The following is a 16,679-nucleotide window of genomic DNA, read 5'->3' as shown; positions in this document are numbered from 1 at the left end:
AAATTGTTGAACAGCATCGTTGGAACAAGGTATGGACGGTAAAAGCCTGCCTGTGAGGCTTTGAAGGACACAGGGAGAAGATCCCTTTTTAAGGGTTGAAGAACCCCTCTGGCCGGTTGAGGATTGTCTGGGACTATTTTTTCTAGTAGTAGTGTGATTTTTTTCTTTTTTTGATTTTTGATATTTTTGACAGATTATTCAGAATGTATCCCTTTGGGCGTCCCATTCCTGATGAGGAGCAGCCTTTTGCGGCTCCTCCGAGACCTGTGCCTGATTCCCCTTGGTTGGCCCTTCCCCGAAGAGGAAAGATAGTGGTCATCGTCATTGTTCTGATTGCTTTTATAGTGACTCTTGGAATATTATTTTTTCTGGATAAGGCTTACCCTGTTCATGTATTTGCACCCACACCCACTGCTGTTCCTGAACACAATATGATTACTGTTGACTATGGTGAAAGAATGTTGCGAAAGAATTACCAAGATAATGTTTTTATTAAGACTTTGCATCATGCACATGCCACTACCAACATGACAGATTGCTGGGTTTGTGGGCTTTTGCCTTCTGCTGCCTATAAGAAAGATAGATTCCTTGCTCTCCCTTTGACACCGGTAAATAGTTGTGTGGGGTGGTATACTCTTATAGGTCTCGTTAAATATTTCCAACAACCAGATTCTCTGACTCCCCGACTGCAGAATAGGGGGTGGACAATGACAATGCGAGTACGCCCTCTGCCTCCATCTTCTCTTGGGCGAATATATACTGATGGACGTTTTGACCAGACTTTTATAGAGACGTGTGAGAAAAGGCTGGGTCGATTTCTGATACCAAATGACACTGACAGACTTAGGGATAGTTTCCTGAAATTGAATGCCACTCTGTCTTACAGACACCCTCCAAAGAGTAACGACAGTTCCAAGTCCCTGATACCCCTGGCAGTGGTGGGTCCTTCTCCATTTTTCTGTATAGAGGGAAGGGGCCCCATAAAAGTTGGTAATAGTTCTTGTAATGTGACTGCTTCAATACGCCTGCCTCTTAGCCCCTCTTTGATTGCCCCACCCAGTATCTATTTCATCTGCGGCGATAATGGATACTTATGGTTGCCTGAGGGTTGGGGTGGGGTGTGCTACCTAGCCTACATGATTCCCCCTGTGTATGTGGCTCCCTCTGATTACCACAAAACTCATCGTCGATTCCCTAGTCCTCAGGAGCAGCCGCTAGAGCAGCGCAAAAGGAGGGAACTTCAGGTAGATGACGTTGATCAGACGGACACCTCGTACCAGCAATGGACTGATTTTTCTAAGGGTTTGCTACCTTTCTGGGGTCCGATATTTAACAGTAGAGCTATTAGACGACTGTCTAGGGTAATGGAAAAGGTAGCTAGCGCCAAGACACCCACGGGTAAACGCCGCGCTTTATAAATTTTTAAAATAAATAAATAAATAAATAAATAGTTCTAACTGAGGCTGACATTACGACTAACATATCTGTTGAGATTCAGGCTATGAGATTATTCACGATCCAGAACAGGATGGTGCTTGACGTCATACTAGCCGATAGGGGCGGGGCCTGTCACGCCATCGGGACGTCTTGCTGTGTTTATATACCTGACTCAGCCCCGACGGTTAACTTGGCAGTACAAAAATTACATAGATTAGCGACTGAGCTACATCAGGATAATGGGACATGGTCCCTACAGGGGTGGCTTTGGGGGGCCTTTTCTTCCTGGGGTTGGAAAATATTGATGGGTCTGGTTGGTGTCGTGACTGTAATTCTAACATGCTGCCTTTGCATATACTGCCTCCCTCCATGTTGTTCAATGTGTGCTGCGAATATACGCCCGAAAAAGAAGTTGCCTGGTCAATATGCCAATTCTATGATTACTGAAATTCCTGCTGATGCAAGTTGATTGATGTTCATTGCAGAAGATGTTCTAGATTAAAAACACACAGTCCTGCCCCTAGAATGGATGTCGGCACTACCTTTTGGCAAATAAATGAGGCCATAGTTAGCCAATGATGCTAAAAGGAGGGTCTGATAGAGTTCACTTTTCGACACCCTAATTACCTATTGCTGATGTATGAGTTAGCATCATATGGCTAACTGATGACGTTCGTATATGTACCTATGCCGAATTACTACATTGCTCCTTACGTATATTCAAATGTATGTGTGACCATATTATTTTCTTAGCTTAGCCTGTGTGCCGCCATTTTGTGTAACCCTCTGTGCCTGCGGACCCTGCTCGCTCATATGCCCCTCCCGCAGGAATACAGAAATGTACTAAGACAGCAGTTTTCATTTCTTAGCTTGCTGTGGCCGAAACTAACAAGTCTCTTTATCAGTAATATTCTCATGCCCAGAGACGCCGAAGCCTAGCTCCATGGCCTTGAGTAGAGATAATAATGTATCCCTCGCAGGTGCAGATGCCTGCTCTATGAGAGCATTGTTTCATGATCTGGGGCTCGGTAACTTTCCACAAGAGGCGTACCCCTCGTTACTGTATTGCATTATAATGTATTGCTGTGATGCAGAGAGTCAGTCCTCTCGTTCGCACTCCAAGGAGTGAGGTCGGACAGGGCCCTCTCATATGAGTGTTGTTTGGCCTAATAAAGACTTTTGTTTATTCTTCTCCACTGTCCGGCTGACTTCCTATATAGCGACTATAGGTGAGTGCGGTAAGTCACTCGGGTGGATTTGAGCCACGCTTATCACTTCCTTGGTTGTCTCCTGCCACTTCAGGTCTCAGAACAGTGGTGTTGAGTTCCCCTTTGTAAACAGAGACCCACAAGTTGTAGGTATCATTTCCTTTTTGAGTAGAATACCAGAACTGGATAAATAGATGCACTCATAAGACGCGGTCAGGGTAATGGTTCTATATATTTGTCAACATGTAGGTTTAAGGGCAAGAACTCAATTACAGGATACAATATTTTGACATCTTGGCCAAAAATGCTTTAGGTGATTACATTTTGTCTTCCAGCTGTTCAGCTCTCACCTTTGTCGAGCTAAGTTGGGTTTCTCATCCAACAAACTGGCACTGCTCGATCAGTGACTGACTTGCCCAAGTGCATCAGTGTATGGTGCAAAATGACCTCTGCGCTAATGGACATAAAAAATAAATCTTGCCTCTTGGACTCGGATGTCCAGGGTGCTTCCGCTGGAGAGGCATCAAGCCGTGGGTGTACCCTCCACTCCCACAAGTAAGCTCAGGAATCTGAGTCTGATAGAACTCTGCTTTACCATCCTAAACTACCGATGCAACATTTTCTTCATCACACCAGTCTTGAAGTCTCCTGAATGGCGGCCAATTACACACTGGGTAGAATATCAATTATTTGCCTAGTTATATACATTTCACCTACCAGGTGTTCCTCACACTGCTCCCACTGAGATACCAAGACTTTAGAGCATGACCCCTACTTTTGTAAAAAAATAAAAGTTAAAAAACTACGTTTGGATATCACTTTCTATGCCTCTTCACTTCAAAAAGGGAGACAAAAAATTGAGAAACAACTATCAGCCATACAACAAACAATACAGAAAGAGGGTCTTTGAGTCTGGCCCGATTCAGCCATTGCTTGAAAAAAAGTGTCTTTCATTTTTTGGATGAGCCCAAGGCATTTTGTGGATGTTTCCATTTTTCAGTGGTGATTTGCAAAGGAGTGAGTTTTCCACCATTGCAGCGTATGAGAGAGCTGCTGGTCAAGTGCTGGAAAGAAGTTGCCCAGAGGCTCCTGGGTGCCCACCTCTGACTGTCAAACACTGAAATGAGTGCTGGATTTTAGGGCGATGCTCAGCGGCTCTGGGTGGCCCAGCACAACATAGTGCTGCACCACCCATCACTGTTTTCCATACCTCTTTTTTTCTAAGCATTTAGGGCTAGATGTAGGTAACTGGGAAATACCGATTCCTAAATACCGAATTTTACCAATTCGGTATTTAGGAATCGGTAATTCAGATGTAGGTGAGAATTCGATAAAAAATACTTAGGGGCAGATTTATGAGGCTGTTGCGCCTCTTTGCGCCGCAATTGCGTCACTTTATTTGACGCAACTGCAGCGCAAACAATGCGCCCTATTTACAACGTGACGCATCTAGGAGATGCAATGTATGTTATCCTGAGCACTCTGTGAGTTCTTTCAACAAAGAATACTTTAAATTTCCAGGCGGGAGCCCTGGTCGTCGCACGTCGCCTGAACGTGCCTTAGAAACTGAAATGTATTTTGAGGTTAGGATCACTATCCTCTAGACTGGGCTCTCCAAATAGCACGAAAACGCTGTTTTCTCGTTAAGTTATTCACATTTATTTGCAGTTCAAACTTTTCAAACTCTGTTAGTAGATTAAATGTTTACTGTTTATATATCTTTCCAACATAATCGCATCTTATGTTGTATAAACCATAGTTGAATTCATCCAAAACTTTCAACTTTTCACAATACCCAATGCATTTCGGGTCAAACAGACAACAGCCATGACCCTTCGTCAGGGGTCTAAATAAAGGAAAACAAACAGGACCAAATTAGTCACCCGGCCATGTAAACAACGATATGAGCACCTCGCTATGCCTTTCACAAACAAAGAAAACGAAAAAAGTAGTGTCATCAGAACCCAACAGAGCCCAAGTATAACATTCCGAGTCTAACTCCACACTACGAAAACGAGCCGAAGGAGGCTCCACCTTGGTGCTAATGTACAGAGCTTCGCGTTAGTTGTAGGCAGAAGTTTAAACACACTGGCATAACTGAGCGCTGGAGAAAAACTTACGGGTTTAAACGCGCGTAGGCGCTTCAATGGATGTCTGCCGGTTAAGCACTGGCCAACTAACTGCATACTCATAGGAAGAAATACATGTCACGTGATCGCGGTTGCAACCAATGGCGTTGCAACACAGCGGGCACGTGAACTGAGTATGTCAGCTTCAAAACAAACATTACAAAGTGAACGCGATGCGTGAAACAATGCTGAAACATAACAGAATCAATAAACTGGCATAACGGACTGCATCAAAAACAAGTATACAAAAATAACAGGATAAAATGGCAAAGCTCCTGACAAACAAAATCTCATGACAATTTAACAAGTTATATGGGGAAACAGGGTCTGAGCACAAGTCGATGAATCATAAGACCCACGCATGTTCTATTCGACATTTATCTACCACTTTCAGCTGATCCAACAGCAGAATATCAAAAAATTTTGTACAATATTGTAGACCACGCATTGAACATGAAATGGATAAGCCAGAAGACTCATGCTTTCTTTCATCTTAAATTTCCCAGGAGACCGCAACTTTACATGTTGCCCAAAATACATAAGGACCACGTGCCCGCTGTGTTGCAACGCCATTGGTTGCAACCGCGATCACGTGACATGTATTTCTTCCTATGAGTATGCAGTTAGTTGGCCAGTGCTTAACCGGCAGACATCCATTGAAGCGCCTACGCGCGTTTAAACCCGTAAGTTTTTCTCCAGCGCTCAGTTATGCCAGTGTGTTTAAACTTCTGCCTACAACTAACGCGAAGCTCTGTACATTAGCACCAAGGTGGAGCCTCCTTCGGCTCGTTTTCGTAGTGTGGAGTTAGACTCGGAATGTTATACTTGGGCTCTGTTGGGTTCTGATGACACTACTTTTTTCGTTTTCTTTGTTTGTGAAAGGCATAGCGAGGTGCTCATATCGTTGTTTACATGGCCGGGTGACTAATTTGGTCCTGTTTGTTTTCCTTTATTTAGACCCCTGACGAAGGGTCATGGCTGTTGTCTGTTTGACCCGAAATGCATTGGGTATTGTGAAAAGTTGAAAGTTTTGGATGAATTCAACTATGGTTTATACAACATAAGATGCGATTATGTTGGAAAGATATATAAACAGTAAACATTTAATCTACTAACAGAGTTTGAAAAGTTTGAACTGCAAATAAATGTGAATAACTTAACGAGAAAACAGCGTTTTCGTGCTATTTGGAGAGCCCAGTCTAGAGGATAGTGATCCTAACCTCAAAATACATTTCAGTTTCTAAGGCACGTTCAGGCGACGTGCGACGACCAGGGCTCCCGCCTGGAAATTTAAAGTATTCTTTGTTGAAAGAACTCACAGAGTGCTCAGGATAACATACATTGTTTGTCACAGGATTTCAGCCTCATTAATCCTTGAGCACCAATCTTAAATATGCAACTGGATGATATAGCACTCTCTACCACAAATAGAGCTGAAACTTTAGTTTACACAACAGAAGCCGCCAATGAAATCTATGGACTCATCCAGGAGACCAGACGAATCACCCCTCATAAAACGACCACCGCGCAAATTCTCAGGCAATTTGAATATATAAGCAAAAAAGAAATAAATCAACGGTTGCATGCAACCACCCTCATACACTATCACAAAAACCAAAGGATCCCCAGGGGACTCAGGATAGCGCTCAAGCCGATGCTTTGCTCGAACAATAAAAAATTTTTGGAAAAGTGGTACCAAATTTTGAACAAGTGTTCTCTAGACTTGATATTGTTAATAGTCGAGGAACTATCGAAAGTGCTGACAGAAATTGAAGAAGAGATTAAAACTGTGAAAGAGCAACTGAACAATATTCCTGATCTAGAAAAACTATTGGAGGACACAAACTCGAAACTCGACAGATACGCTAAGGAAGTGAACGAAAGAAAAATTCGCAAGTATCGCCGAGATACATTAGATTACAAATTGGAAGAGGTTTACTCTTGGGCTGAAATATACAATAAAAGGAAATGGCAACCACAAGCTCAACAAAAACAATCAGCAACCACATCCTCTCAAGAAAGCGTAGTATCCGATGCAGATATTGCGCAAAACAGACCACCCTTAACGAAAACCAGCAAACAAAGGGAAGTAACATCAGCTGGCCAAACAGACGTGTCACAATCATCTTTTTTAGACATAAGTCCAGCAGCAAACGCCCCACCGACCACGTCGCAACAAGAAGGGCAAAAAGGAAAAGAAACAGCAGAGGAAATCGCGAAGCGAACCAGGAGTCAAGTACAGAAAATAACCTAGTGATCAACATCTCAGAGAAACCATTAACCTCCATGCAGCTGGCAGTACTAAACAAAGGAACCACATTCGTACCGACTTATAGGTCGAACATCGGAGAGACAGAACTTTCACTCTTTAGGTTTTTTAGGAACTTAAAATTGAAATATTTCTTTAAAGACACCAGTCAAACCGATCTTATCCCAGTGTGGGATCAAGAATTCAAACCACCCAGCACCTTCTGTGCTCCAACTACTCACAAAACACTCGAAGCATTTGAGAGGTCAGTGATGTCTGAAATTCAAAAAATTTCCTTTAGTAAAGCCAAGAAACCAAACTTAAGCATCAAAGAATGGAACACGTTAAAAAACCTCAACAATGATAAAGATCTCACGTTCCAAAAAGCTGACAAGGGTGGCGCCCTGATAGTTATGGACACCAAATTCTATACAACCAGCGTTAATGAGCATGTTCAGAATGCAGACATTTATCTACCACTTTCAGCTGATCCAACAGCAGAATATCAAAAAATTTTGTACAATATTGTAGACCACGCATTGAACATGAAATGGATAAGCCAGAAGACTCATGCTTTCTTTCATCTTAAATTTCCCAGGAGACCGCAACTTTACATGTTGCCCAAAATACATAAGGACCCCGTGAGACCCCCATTCAGACCCATCGTCTCTGCCTGCGGGTCGATCTCGGAACCCATTGGCAAGTTCGTCGACAAATTCCTACAACCGCTTGTTCAAAAAAGTGTCACATACATCAAAGATACTACTTCGTTTTTGAATATGTTAAACAGCGTCAAACTATCACCCAGCGACACATACTGGCTATGCACGATCGACGTCGTGGCATTATACACTTCAATTCCACACAAAGAGGGTATTGAAGCTTTGGAATGGAGTTTATTGAACAGTGACCTAGAAGACTATCAGAGAGTTTTGATATTGGAACTGATGCAGTATGCACTGTACCATAGCTATTTTGAATGGAATGGAGCTTTCTATAATCAATCCAACGGAACATCTATGGGTTTTGGGGGGGCCCCCTCATACGCGAACATTTTCATGCAGAAGTTTGAAAATGATCATATACTGTGCAACCGAACATGGACTGAAGGTCTCACCATGTTTAAAAGATTCATTGATGATATTTTTTTAATTTGGTGTGGTTCACGAGAAACATTGGAAGACAACATCAATGCACTGAATGATCAAAATGAAAGGATTAAATTTACCCACACTATATCTCAAGATGCAATATCTTTTCTCGACGTACTCATCAACATTTCTAATCATGAGATTACCACCAAAGTGTTCCAAAAACCCACGGATAGAAACTCGAGTTTACTTTTCCAAAGCTTCCATCCGGAGCCATTGAAAAAACATTTGCCATTCTCGCAGTACACTCGACTAAAGCGAATAACATCTGATGAAGAACAAGCTAAACAAGCAATGTTGCAACAAACAACCAGGTACAAAAAACGAGGGTACCCTAATGACATTCTCATTCAAGCCCTATCTAAAGTCGACAAAATAAAGAGAATTGATCTATTGACACCGAAGATTAAATCAACTATGCAAAAAACTGTATGTGTATTGAAATATTCTACCGATTCTTCAAAAATCAAAAGAATCATCAATAAACATTGGCACTTGGTACAAAATGAGCCGGATTTAAAAGACATATACAATGATCATGTGACTTTCGCATATCAAAGATCCAAAAATTTGAAGGAATTGCTGAATACCCCCAGTAAAGAGAAAAAGAACTGGAAAGGAATGACTAAATGCTTTAATTGCATTCATTGCAACAATGTCATTTGTGGAAACACCTTGACGCATCCAACCAAAGGCTTTCCCATTGAATTAGAGTATTCTGGCAACTGTGATACCATGAATTGTATATACTTAATAAAATGCCCATGTGGTAAGGTATATGTTGGTCAAACTGAGAGGAAAGTGAAGATCCGAATCACGGAACATAAAAGCAATATCAGGCTCAGTAACCTTAAATCAGCTATAGCGTGCCATTGGAAAGAATCCAACCACCAAATTTCACAGTTAAAATTCATGGTTCTAGAGGTCATCCATCAGCGCCCCGACATGGATCCTGTGAAACAAAGACTCAAAGCAGAGTTTTTTTGGATTAAAAAACTGAACTCTGCCCAACCGATCGGGTTGAACGATCGAATAGAACATGCGTGGGTCTTATGATTCATCGACTTGTGCTCAGACCCTGTTTCCCCATATAACTTGTTAAATTGTCACGAGATTTTGTTTGTCAGGAGCTTTGCCATTTTATCCTGTTATTTTTGTATACTTGTTTTTGATGCAGTCCGTTATGCCAGTTTATTGATTCTGTTATGTTTCAGCATTGTTTCACGCATCGCGTTCACTTTGTAATGTTTGTTTTGAAGCTGACATACTCAGTTCACGTGCCCGCTGTGTTGCAACGCCATTGGTTGCAACCGCGATCACGTGACATGTATTTCTTCCTATGAGTATGCAGTTAGTTGGCCAGTGCTTAACCGGCAGACATCCATTGAAGCGCCTACGCGCGTTTAAACCCGTAAGTTTTTCTCCAGCGCTCAGTTATGCCAGTGTGTTTAAACTTCTGCCTACAACTAACGCGAAGCTCTGTACATTAGCACCAAGGTGGAGCCTCCTTCGGCTCGTTTTCGTAGTGTGGAGTTAGACTCGGAATGTTATACTTGGGCTCTGTTGGGTTCTGATGACACTACTTTTTTCGTTTTCTTTGTTTGTGAAAGGCATAGCGAGGTGCTCATATCGTTGTTTACATGGCCGGGTGACTAATTTGGTCCTGTTTGTTTTCCTTTATTTAGACCCCTGACGAAGGGTCATGGCTGTTGTCTGTTTGACCCGAAATGCATTGGGTATTGTGAAAAGTTGAAAGTTTTGGATGAATTCAACTATGGTTTATACAACATAAGATGCGATTATGTTGGAAAGATATATAAACAGTAAACATTTAATCTACTAACAGAGTTTGAAAAGTTTGAACTGCAAATAAATGTGAATAACTTAACGAGAAAACAGCGTTTTCGTGCTATTTGGAGAGCCCAGTCTAGAGGATAGTGATCCTAACCTCAAAATACATTTCAGCATCTAGGAGATGCGTCACATTGTAAAGCACTGCGCCATAAGGAGGCGTTCCTGCGCAGGGGGGGCGTTCCTGCGCAGGATCGCCTCCTGAAAGTGGCTGAGTGAAATCTATGAGATTTCACTCAGTCACTTTTAGGGCAATGCTGCGTCAAAACCCTGCGCCTGCTTGAAGCAGGCGTAGGTCTTGACGCAGCATTGTGCACATGGTGTACCCCCGAGCCTTGCTGGAGCTGCGTCGCGCTTGCGACGCAACTCCAGCAATGCACCACATTTCCGGCACAGATGCGTCACGCATCTGTGCCGTTTTTGCACCATGGTGCGCCGCATTATAAATGCGGCGCACCATGGGTGGCGGAGCTGTGGCGCACTGTGGCGCATGTTAACTGGCGCATCCCTGGGGATGCGCCAGTTAACATAAATCTGCCCCTGAATTCTTAATATTCGTTATTATCGAATGAGTAATTGAGATTCGGTAATAACCAATACCTACCCATTCATTCCTATGGGCTTGGAGGCCCATAGGAATGAATGTGAAGACATTCTGTATTACGGATTCGGTGAGAATATCTATTCAAAGTCTTCATGTCTGTCTCTTGGAAGGTCTATGAAGAATCACAGTAAGTCCAGAGTGACTTATCAGATCTCCTTAGGAGGTCAGAAGTGCTCACTGCTTTCATAGTAGCGGTGAATGTGCCTCTTCCTTCCCTTCCTACTGACCCAGTTTTTTACTCTCATTGAATGGTGCTGTGGGGTGATTCTTGAGAGCAACTGAGACTATCACAGAGTCAGGTGAAGGATCCAACAAAGGACACTGCTCAGGTGGTCTGTGTTACTTCTGTAGACACCACCTTGACAGAGGCCAGTGTCAAGAAAAGATCAATGGCCAATTCAATGAGGCCAGGGACCAGAGGAAGTCATTGCCTTGAGACAGGACGTTAATTTAATGTCTCAAATATTACAGATGAAGACAACTTCTTGGCATCTCTTATAAGGACCTCCTGGATGGTATTGATGTCATCCAGAGCAGATATCCTCACTAGAGAAGAATCTGCATGTGTAGGTGAGTAATGGCCGGTGCATGTGGTATTGTGATAAGACCATATGGGAGAACAGAATGGTATTGGTGACAATGATGTCTCGAATTTGACCTAAACCTATGGTCAAGTTGTTACCTTCTGACTTAGCCACTTTTTTGGAGATTTTTCTCTTAAGGTTGAGCAAGGCTCCACGTCAGGCCGGAGCTGGGACATCACAAGCCCAACAGTGACACAGACAGGGTCCTTTAACTCACCGCTTCTGAAACACTCATTCACCCAGCCTCCATACCTTCATTTCCAGGCTGTGACCCCTCTTATTGGCTGGTTTCAATGAGAGACTTAAGAGGCGGGACATTCCCTCAGGGTGTGAAACGAGGCTTGGAACACATGATAGTGTTACTCTCTCACAACCTGTCCCCTTTGTGGGGGTGGACGCTGGTAAACTCCACCAACCTGCGGAATTTTTGCTGCACTCCAAACAGAGCACGAGTAGCAAAACTCTGCTAACTCGACTGGTGGAGAGGAGTTCACCGCACACCCCTAGTCAACTTAGAGTGTTTTGCCACAAATTCTCCAGATCTTCTCAAACTTCTGGATCTTCTTCCGGTAGGTCCTTTTGGGGTTTCAAATTGTCCACAACACCAGTCCAAAGTTTCAGAAGCTCTGAGTTGCTCCTTGGGATTTTGGGCCATTGGGCCATATGCATCAACACATTTTCCCATAGACACAGAATGGGTAGAACCCTTTGATGCATCTGGCCCTAAGTCTTCCACAATGCGTCTCAGCAAATTCTTTAAAGTCCAACTGAAGGTGGTCAGTTGGTTTCTTCTTGCTGGAGATAATGCAGGTGGAGCTCTTTTAACCGGCTGCTTTTAGGGAGACCACTCCTTCACTTTTCAAAGCAAGTCAAAGTCCTTAGGGCCGTATTTCCAATGTGTGCAGCAGGTGCAGTCATTCAGAGTGCAATCCTCCTGGTGCAGGTGTGGGTTACATCAGGGCAGTCCTTCTTCTTCTTGTAGTTTCAGGCAGTGATCTAAGTTACTGGGCAGCTCTCCAATATTTATCCAGTGTTCTTGGGTGACAAGCAGGGGCCCCCCCGTACCAATGGGGTACAGGGTATCACCTAGAAGTATGACATCTTCCTCCAAAGTGCGGCATAGTCTTGTCTCAGAAAGCACTGTTCTTTTAAATGCCAACATGAAGAAACTCTCTCCTGGAGGTCAAGAGCTGGCTAAGCCAACCCACGGGCATGGCTAAGGTACACTGACATTCCCCTTCTAGCCACTCTACTAATCTAATTACTGGACCTCCTGTCTGGCTGGGGATGCAGGAAGTGGAGGTGAGCCTCTGTTCAGTCCTGTCATTCCCTCTTTGAGGACTAGTGTGGCTACCACACCCCCATCGTGCCTTTTGTTCTGCAGCTGCAGATCTCCTCTCATCAGATGTCCTTTGTCTCTATACAGGCCAATTAACACCTCATCAGTGCAGTTTGGCTCGGCCTGTCAAAGGCTGGACAATCAGGAGAGGCTGCTGGCAGGCTGGATTTTCGTTAATCGAAAAAGCAAGTTCTATTCCTTCGTTTCTGTGATAGTTATAATAAATCTAACCTTGGTAAGTTGTTGGATTTATTCTAACTATCTTATTAATATTTTGAAGTATATTTTTAGGTCACTCCTGTCAATAGTTAAACTTTATTAAAGTATTCCCATAGTAGCCTGTCGAGCCAATGTGCTACAAAGAGTAAAAGCGAAATAGGCAGTTTTTCTCTCACTATGGCATATTAAATGTCTTTTATAATGTCCCTGCTTATAGTTACAAGGCACCCTATCCCTGGGGCACATAGAGGAGTCTTTAGGGGTGACACTTATGTGCAAGTAAGGTAGTTTAAGACTTTAGAAGAACCTTTAATTCCAAAGTTTAATTTGCATATAATGTAATGTTAAAAGCAGTCTGCAAAGCAGGACTGCCGTTAAAATGACAGCAGGCAGCATAGCGGTGCATACATACGTGCATTAAGTCTGCTGGGCCTCTACACCTACATGCCCTACCATATACTAGGGCCTTACAGGTAGGTTGTCATATCAATTGTAATTACAACTAATTACCCTATTCCTTTTCCACAGAGCACTGGCCCAGGGTCTGGTTAACAGAGCCAAGGGCACAATCAGAGTCAGAAAACCAGCATCTAGTAGTCAAAATGAGGGGGAAAGTGGGGAGACACTGCACAAAACCCTGGTTTCTCTCATCTTGGTATAAGTGTCACTGAAGTCACTGGAGCATAGGTCCAGTAGGCACGACTGGTTGAATTTTCACAGGAATTACCAGTGAAGGTAGAGGAGGAAACTGTGCAGGTGTCTGATAAGGTGGAGGAGTTCAGTATGGTGACTAGAGGAGATGGTGTGGAAAGTGGGGAAGCCCTGGAATACTCTGAGTCAGATTCAGATGAAAGCCTGTGCACTTCATCCCTGAAAGCCGCTCTGCTGCCACTTTTCTTTCAGTGACCTTTTCTAATGTTTTTCTGACATCTCGTATAGCAAATTAATGGAATTGGCAATATAGCCTGTATTTAGTTTGCAGAATTATAATTTTGTGTCACATGTACATCCTGGTCTTTCTGAAGTAAGGCAAAGACACTACACAAAGTGTGACTTTGGAAAAAGCGCTCTGGGATTCCAGCACATGGGTGGGACTATTCATTTATTGTTATCAATGAGGGTCCCCTGAAGCAGAACTAGTAATTTCAACTTTGTTGGAAACCCCACTATGACCTCAATTAGGATTAAAACAGGATTTAAAATGAGGTCCTCGGTAGAGAAAGCCACACCAGAGTGACACAAGTCTCAACATGGCAATGTGCGCTTTTCAAATATGGTTGATATGGATGTATGACGTTACAAGGCATACTTTTACCATGCATACCATTACAACGCGGTTTTTACAACGCATACCATTACAACGCATAGCGCTTTGGGGTGCTGGATAGTGAATAGTTTAATTTACTATTCCAACTCCAGTCCCCGTGGACACTAGGGAAGGTGTTGGATAGTAAATTAAACTTATTCCCTATCCTAGAGCGCCCCCCAGCGCAATGCGTTGTAATGGTTTGCGTTGTAATGACTGCGTTGTAATGGTAGTGCGTGGTAAAAGATTCGTTGTAAAGGTTGTATACCGGTTTATATAGATAGAGAGACAACTGCTCTTTCAGCCCTACAACTAAACCCTCCAGGAAGAATGCTATTGTGACAATTTGCATTCAGCAGTGAAAAATAAACATGAAAGATATATAAATTTGTGACATTATGAAAGTGAAGATGCCACTGCCTCTAAATCGCAAATTGTTCGGGTGTATATCCGAAAAGATTATAAAAATGCTTACCCAGCACTGCCACCTCGGCTCGGGCAGAACCCGCAATCACGTTTTGAGGGAGCACGAGAGGGAAAACTCCAGAAGCAGAAGAGCCTGAAAAACAGAAGCAGCAGAGAAGAAGAAATCATCAGACTTAACCACATTGTAATGGTGAAAAGGTAAGTGTTTGTGAATATATGTGGGTGCAATTGAGGTTTAACCAACACCAAGAAGGGGCAACATCCATTCAGTTCCTGAGTGCATGTGTTGTCTATTCAAAACTTTCAGAGGGTCTATAAGAAATTAGAGGATTAGGTGCGGGTCGTGAGAACCCAACTCAATTAAGAATCACAATCTTTGTCAGGATGAATCACAATAGTCACTAAATAAGCCTGTGCTAAACCCCCTGGTAGCAATGCACAGAGTAGCCAGGCTTAAGTTAGAAGCAATGTGTAAAGAATTTATGCAATACTCAAATAGTAATAAAGTTACACAAACCAATTTAGATAAATATTGAACAGCAAAGCGACAAAAATCCTAATGGTAAAATCAGAGTTATGAATTTTTATAGTGTGTATTTATTCGCTCCAAAAAGCACAAAACGCCAATCAAAGGCAACTGGTTGTGCAGGATGGGGACAAGGGTAAGGTTTAAGGCCAACTGAGATGATGGGTGGGTCAGATAGAAGGACCAGATTCATCCTAGTCACAAAGTTACCTTTTAACTTAGAAACTTTTATGGCATTAGAAAGTCTTCAGTGGGGTCATAAAGCCGACTGGATCTGAGGAAGGGCATGATGATGATGTGGAGCTGCTACTGTTATATGTCTTAGTTAGGTCCATGAAGGAGCGCTGCCATTTTCAATCATGTACACGTTTCTTACATTGCCTTTCCCTTTTACACAATAACCTTATACACATATTTGAGTGTGACAATACTGGATTAGTTTCTCTGAAACTGCATTGCTTACAGATTCCACTTTGCGAGGCCATGATCACGACTCCTTGAACCCCATGTACAAGGTCTCAACTCGCATTGTGCAAATGCTGCTCTATTTTTCATCCACAAGTCAAATCTATAGACCATAAAAATACTGACTTAACCAGGATTCGCAAGGATGGTTTTCATTATAAATAAACAAGCACATCCGTGGTCAGTTAGAAGACCGCTCTGCTGACATTGGCAAGGTCTCTACATGCTGAAGCTTCGGCCCAGCAGATAGCTGATATCTCTGTGAAGGGTGTCCAGCTGGTGACCAAGATGAGAACTTACATTCTTCCCTTCAGGTAACCAAGGTTGGATCAACGAGTATGGAGATTCTGGGCAGAATACATACACACGCCCTAGACACCTAGGTTAGGAACTGCACAGTAGAAGTACGCCAGATTTCTGTATTGTGTTATATGCTTGCATATATATACATTGTCTTAGCATGATGGTGGAACTTTTTATTCTGTTCACTGTCCTGGTACTTCTAATCACTTTCATTTGCCTCTGTCTATTAATCATTGCAGCACATATATTTTACACAAGAATCACTATGGTTCAATAAACATTGAAAACGTCCCACTGTGTATTCCTTGTACATTTCTCTGAGAAGAAGAAGAGAGCACACATGGCTAGGAAAATGGATTCTATATCTGTTATCGCGATCCCTGGGGGATCAGGGTTGTCATATTCAGTGGTTTTCATATTAAGCGGTTGGCAGAACCATCCTTCGAGTCCTGCAATGCTTTCAGTTAGGCAGGGAGGAGTGCACTCCGATCACATGCAAGGGTCCAGGACCTTGGGAACAGTACTTGGGGGTCAGGACTCACTCCCATAGAGGCCAGCAGATGGAACCAGGTCATGACTAGTTAGCTGGAAACAATGAATAGACCTCTGGAAGCTTGTTGTAGCCTGTAGCTCAAACAGGAATTTATATATTTATTTATTTATTTAATTTATATGGCGCGTTATAACCACAGGGGTCTCTAAGCGCTGATACATATATATATCCAAATTACATAATCTGTCTGGAGGGGCTATGCACCTGTCCGGGGTTTCAACTGCAACAAAGTTATCAGCTGCTGTTGCTGCCAGAAACTCCTGGAGATTCGGGCGCACTATAGTGGCCACTGCCGTGCTGTGGAGGAGAGTCCTTGTCACCTCCTGTTCA

General features: G+C 43.0%; 1 protein-coding gene across 1 annotated transcript in view; it reads right to left on the bottom strand.

Moving 5' to 3' along the window:
- Positions 1-16,679, bottom strand: part of LOC147706487 (alpha-2-macroglobulin-like protein 1) — a 287,367-nt gene that overhangs the window by 116,355 nt on the left and 154,333 nt on the right. The window contains exon 23 of the mRNA XM_086929620.1: positions 14,552-14,635. Coding sequence (XP_086785746.1) covers positions 14,552-14,635 — 84 coding nt within the window. The remainder of the gene's footprint in view (positions 1-14,551; positions 14,636-16,679) is intronic.

The sequence above is a fragment of the Lissotriton vulgaris genome, chromosome 7 (genome assembly GCF_964263255.1).
Source record: "Lissotriton vulgaris chromosome 7, aLisVul1.2, whole genome shotgun sequence".
Classification (NCBI taxonomy): domain Eukaryota; kingdom Metazoa; phylum Chordata; class Amphibia; order Caudata; family Salamandridae; genus Lissotriton; species Lissotriton vulgaris.
Note: the sequence above shows the minus strand (reverse complement) of the source record. Positions and strands in the feature narration are given on the sequence as shown.